General features: G+C 52.6%; 1 protein-coding gene across 1 annotated transcript; it reads left to right on the forward strand.

Annotated features, from left to right (window-relative positions):
- The first annotated feature begins 419 nt into the window (after nt 1-419).
- On the forward strand, nt 420-2,559 carry IZUMO1R (IZUMO1 receptor, JUNO). Its single transcript, XM_028119634.2, has 4 exons — nt 420-560; nt 1,265-1,453; nt 1,888-2,023; nt 2,132-2,559. The coding sequence occupies exons 1-4, from the start codon at nt 420-422 to the stop codon at nt 2,557-2,559; spliced, it is 894 nt and encodes a 297-aa protein (XP_027975435.2).
- Nucleotides 2,560-5,537: the final 2,978 nt, after the last annotated feature.

The raw sequence follows: 5,537 nt of genomic DNA on the forward strand, positions 1-5,537 counted from the left end.
ACCATGCCCTCTACGCCCTGTAGAATCTGGTTACGGAGCATTTGCTCTGTTACTCATCCAGGATCAATGCTCTGACTTCCCAGCCCATATGTCACGGGGTTGGAAAGTCTGCCTCCCAGGGGGATGTGCCAGGATAAGTTCCCAGGCTGGAGCCATTCCACGCTGACCCTCCCTCACCTTAGGGCTGGTCTCTTCCCGGGAGTCCATTTTTGGGGGTGGGTGTCAGAATGCTAAGGCGTGTTCCACCTGCCCTGACATTTTATGATGCCACCTCCGATAGAGGTCCTACGGGTAGCCAGAGGGTCAGGGTCACTTGAGAGAGCCCTGAAACCCATCCTCACTCATTGGGATGGCGGAGGGCATGGAGTGCCTGTCCTGTCTATTGCACAGGCAGGCGGGGCTCCTGTCTGCAGTGGGCCATGGAACGGTGGTGGCAGCTCCTGTTAGGGCTGTGGACAGTCACGCCGCCCACCTGGGCTGGGGACGAGCTGCTCAATGTCTGCATGAACACCAAACACCACAAGCGAGAGCCTGGCCCAGAAGACAAGCTCTACGAGGAGGTACGGAGGCTGGACCTTGCCTGGGGCGGGGGCGGGGCGGGGGGAGTGAGGCTGCTTTGGCAGATCAGGGAAGGGACACAAATTCCACGACGGTTTCTGAGCCACCATCAACACTGACTCATGTGGTTCCTTATATTGGCACTGAGGCCAAGGCCACTGGAGGGACACTGTGGCCTTTTGAGATCATAGTCTTTGAGTGCTTCAAAGTTCCCATCCCTGAGCTGCCCAGCCTGGGGGAATAGGGGCAGATGGCGATCCCAGAGGCCCAGGCCTGGTTCAGCACAGATGCAAACAAGGTCCTCCTCTAGCCTTCTTCCTACCAATAGGCACTGGGGAGACCTAGGCTTTAGGCGACCCCTCCCCAAGCCCTAAAGGCAGTTGATGGGGAGGGGGGCAAGGAGGAGTTGTGGAGCTGGCCTTTCCCTGTGAGTGCTTCTCAGTGCTCCACATCCCCCTGGGGCTCGTGGGGCTCCTCTGCCACCCCCCGGAAGCTGAGACCCTGCAAGTCCCGTTTCTAGAGGACTGCAGCAGCCTGTGGTGGGGAGATCAGCATGCAGGGCTCTTTGGCTGGGGATTTTGACACGTTCTCAGCATTTCTTCTATATGGGTATGATTGGCTTGAAGCCATCCCACTTGCCCAGGTCCTACTCGGTCTACTGCGTCTTAGCCAACCCCATGCCTTTTCCTTCTTCATCGGCCTTCAGTGTCTCCCCTGGCAAGGCAATGCCTGCTGCACGGCGGGCACCAGCTGGGAAGCCCATCTGGACGTGTCCCTGCTCTACAACTTCAGCTTGCTCCACTGTGGGGTGATGATGCCAGGCTGCGAGAAGCACTTCCTCCAGGCCATCTGCTTCTACGAGTGCTCCCCGAACCTGGGGCCTTGGATCCGGAAGGTCAGAAGGCTGGGCCGGGGAGGCGGGAGGCATGTCCGCACAGTGCCCTGTTACTAAGGGCCTGAGCCCCGTGATGCTGGCGGGAGCAGGCCGCGCTGTCCCCCTACAGACAAGAGCAGAGTCAGAGGCCGGGTTGGGGAAAAGGCCAGAGAGGAAGCCACCTCAGGCCCTGCAGAACAGCGTAATGGGTAAGAGATGAGAACTGTAGGATGAGGGGCTATTGCAATCCCATTCTTCTGGATGCAGGAAGCTGTGTAGCCTGGGCCAAACAATTGAGCCTCTGAACCTCCTTGTTATCCTGGGTAAAGCAAGGCTTACAGACTCCATTAAGAGAATCTATTCAGAGGGTACCTGGCACAAGTACCCTCGTCACTACCGATGACCTTCAAATGATTGCTATTAGCATTCTTGTCTCCTGCCATGCCTGTACCCAGATGGACTCGGGCGGGCCAGGAGAGCGAATTCTGGATGCGCCCCTGTGCCAGGAGGACTGTGAGCAGTGGTGGGAAGACTGCCGTACATCTTACACTTGCAAATCCAACTGGCATGGCGACTGGGACTGGAGTGGGGGTGAGTGGTGCTTGGCAGGGCCCCCGCCTGGGGGCAAGCGCGAGCTCCCTCTGCTCCCCCAGGGCAAAGGACAGGGAGGTAAGGGTGTGCCTCCATCTCCCCCGACAGGGAAGAACCGTTGCCCTGCAAGGGCTGTCTGTCGCCCTTTCCCCCATTACTTCCCCACCCCAGCTGACCTGTGTGAGAGGATTTGGAGCCGCTCCTTCAAGGCAAGCCCCGAGCACCGGGGCAGCGGACAGTGCCTGCAGAAGTGGTTTGAGCCTGCTCAGTGCAACCCCAATGTGGCTGTGGCCCGCCTCTTTGCCAGCACGGGCCCGTCCTGGGAAGGCTCCTACACGCTCATGGCCTTCTCCCTGCTCCTGTTGTTCCTATCCCAAAGCCCCTTCTTCTCCCACCTGCAGACCTGCACTCCCCCAGCTGTGGGTCAGCCTGCGCCATGGCAGCCCCCTTTCTTGGGTCCTTCCTTTAAATGGAGCAGCATGGGCTGGGGGGCGAGGGGGACACTGAGGCTGCAGGAGCTGGTGCCGGAGCCGTGAACATTCAGTTCAAGGCCTTCACCCCACCCCCCTCTGCTCTGTTCTGCCTTCCTCTGCCTGAAAGGCAGCCAGGGGCTGGGAGCGCCAACGTGACCTGCCCCCTTCCACCTTTATGGCCGGTGGGACTCCAATGTGGGACTCCAGGCCCTTCTCATCCAGTGCATGCCCACCTCCTTCCGTGGCAGAGCTGGTGGTCACAGCCCTGGCCTCCCTTCCCATGATGGTGCCTCCAATAAAACAGCAGTTGACCTTTCCCCTCTGTGTGACCCATTCTGTCCTAGCTCTATGGTCAGGGAGTCAGGCTGCACAAAGAGGGAGCCAGTCCGCCAGCCGCACTGATGTCTCAAAGTTGGTTGCCACTTTTAATTCATAACAGTTAGCTTCTTCATATGTGCCAGGACCTCTCGTTACATCCTCACAACACCTCCTGGTGGGAAGACTTTCGACACCGCCTCCCCGCCCCCATAAGCAGTATGCCATACAGAAGACCCAAAGGCAGGGTAAGAACCACCCAGACCATTGGTTTTACTTTGGATACAAGATTGAAGCCCCTCAACTGCTTTAGGCATTTCCTGTTCTTTTTTTTTTTTTAGAGCACAAGTGGTGGCCAGTGGTGGGGCGGGTGGGCAGAGGGAGAGGGAGAAGCAGACTCCCCACAGAGCAGAGAGTCCGATGTGGGGTTCAATCCCAGGACCCTGGGACCGTGACCCAAGGCAGACGCTTAACGGACTGAGCCACCCAGGTGCCCCATTTCCTGTTCTTTTAACCCCAGAATCACAACACACAGCTCTGGAATTCTGGAAGCCAAGCTCTAATCATGTTTTACCACTTTCTATATGACTTTTGGCAAGTCCATTGGCCTTCATTTAAGACTGTCTATGCTTCCCTCTCCCCTGAGAGGAATGAGGGAGTTTGACTCCATGATTTTAACTTACAAAAAGAAAAAGGAAAAAGCCAATGCCATTGTTTGTTGGGATATAGTCTGTGCTTCTCAGGCAGTCCCACACCCTACAGAACAAGACAGAAGTCAGAACTGAACTCGAGAAGGGGCACTGGGGCAGCCTCCACATCCCTTCTGTAAGTGGACTGGGAGCCGACCCACCCACTCAGAACCTTCCAGAGCCTGAAGCCCAGCAGCTTCCCAGCATAGATAGTGCCATCCCTACAAGCTTTTCGTTGACAAAGAGGGTTTCTAATATGTCAGCATCTGAGGTAGTTGGCTTTTCCAACAATTACTCATTCTCACCAGACATCAGTAAGCCTTGCTTATAATTAAGTTCTATCTCCATTCCTCCCACGCTTACCCTGAATGTGCTCCTTCACTGAACAGATCCTGTCACAGGGAGGACACTCGAGTTCTAAAACCAGTGAGGACAGACCTCCTAACTGAGGTGTTCAGAGTCTGGAGTAGGAGACAGACACTAGCAGTGGAGACAAAGCTCTTGGCTAGAAGCCTGCAAGAATAGGGACTGGGCTGGGGGTCCTCACAAAGGGGGTGATGCCTGAGTCCACTGAAGAAAGGTCTTTTCATTAGGCACACACACACACACACACCACACAAAAATGCTGAACAAAAACGAGCCAGTCCATAAAGCATGAACTATCTGAAGCAGGAACTTCACCTGCTCTTAAGTGAATCAATAAATTATGGCTTCAAAAATACATATAGGTAAAATTTCTTAAGAGTTAAGGATTTGGAGTGTCTGAGGATATGTGTGTGGTAATAAAGCTGAGAGTTAAATGACTTTTAAAAAGTATTTTTAGGGGCCCCTGGGGGCCTCAGTCAGTTAAGCGACTGCCCTCAGCTCAGGTCATGATCTCAGGGTCCTGGGATTGAGCCCCGCATCGGGCTCCTTGCTCAGCAGGGAACCTTCTTCTCCCTCTGCTGCTCCCCCTACTTGTGCTCTCTCACTCTCTCTCTGTCAAATAAATAAAACTTAAAAAAATATTTTTAGGTATTTTTACCTAAACATAATCAAAGTAAGGTTAAAATTGAGTTAGCCCAAACAAGACTAGTTCTGGGAGCTTTAGTGACTGCTACTCTTTATTGATCATTTACTCTGTGTCTGGGGCTCTGCTAAACTCCTAACATGCATTAGCTGATCTGATCCTTCCAAAAGCTTTGAGAGTCACTCTTTTTTTATTATTGTTATGTTAATCACCATACATGACATCATTAGTTTTGGATGTAGCGTTCCATGATTCATTGTTTGTGCATAACACCCAGTGCTCCACGCAGAACGTGCCCTCTTTAATACCCATCCCCCCACCCCCCTCCCCTCTAGAACGCTCAGTTTGTTTTTCAGAGTCCATCATCTCTCATGGTTCGTCTCCCCCTCCGAGAGTCACTCTTAAACACCCATCTTTCAAGTTAAGACAGACATATGTGGGTTTGAAACCAGGTAGGTCAGATTCCACAGTCCCAGCTCATGAGGCTTACACAGAACACCCTGGCAAGTGGGACTGGGGCAAATGTAGGGAGTGAAGGGAGAGGGGGCAGGCTGACAGCAAGTGATGGTCAGGAGAGAGAGACTAAGCTTTCTCCCTGTTTGTGGTTAGAGGAGTGACAGTTTTCGGTAGTGGAATAGAATTGTTTAGATTTGCAGTTAAATGATTTGTTTTAAGCAGAGAGATCCATGCATGTGGCTATAACACATAGGTCAAAGGACCTCTAACACAGAATGACAGAGCCCCAGCCAGTCAGCCCCTTGGTTCCAGAGGTACTCACTTTGAACCATTTCTGGATTTAGCTATGAAAACATTACAAAGGGTGGCTTATCTTTTCTGCCACACAGACTACCTTTTTGCTCTTTGTTCTGTTAGTTTCTTAACTTAATCTTCCAATCTTTTTAATTTTGGCAATCCACTTTTAATTTCGAGATTTTTACAACCTGCTGTTTTTGGTTTTATGGATGTAATATCTTCTCAAATCTGAGAATCTAATTAGAATTTTTTAAAGTCTTTTTTTCTAGTGTCTG

Source organism: Eumetopias jubatus, unplaced genomic scaffold (genome assembly GCF_037043125.1).
Source record: "Eumetopias jubatus isolate StellerSeaLion01/CBP00866 unplaced genomic scaffold, mEumJub1_p1.0 scaffold_13, whole genome shotgun sequence".
Classification (NCBI taxonomy): domain Eukaryota; kingdom Metazoa; phylum Chordata; class Mammalia; order Carnivora; family Otariidae; genus Eumetopias; species Eumetopias jubatus.

What these genes read in the sequence shown, in the direction of transcription:
- IZUMO1R (XM_028119634.2), top strand. Translation starts at nt 420, where the DNA reads ATGGAACGGTGGTGGCAGCTCCTGTTAGGGCTGTGGACAGTCACGCCG. An exon ending in AAGACAAGCTCTACGAGGAG is followed by an intron (nt 561 to 1,264) that starts GTACGGAGGCTG and finishes ATCGGCCTTCAG; the next exon opens with TGTCTCCCCTGGCAAGGCAA. An exon ending in CGACTGGGACTGGAGTGGGG is followed by an intron (nt 2,024 to 2,131) that starts GTGAGTGGTGCT and finishes CTCCCCCGACAG; the next exon opens with GGAAGAACCGTTGCCCTGCA.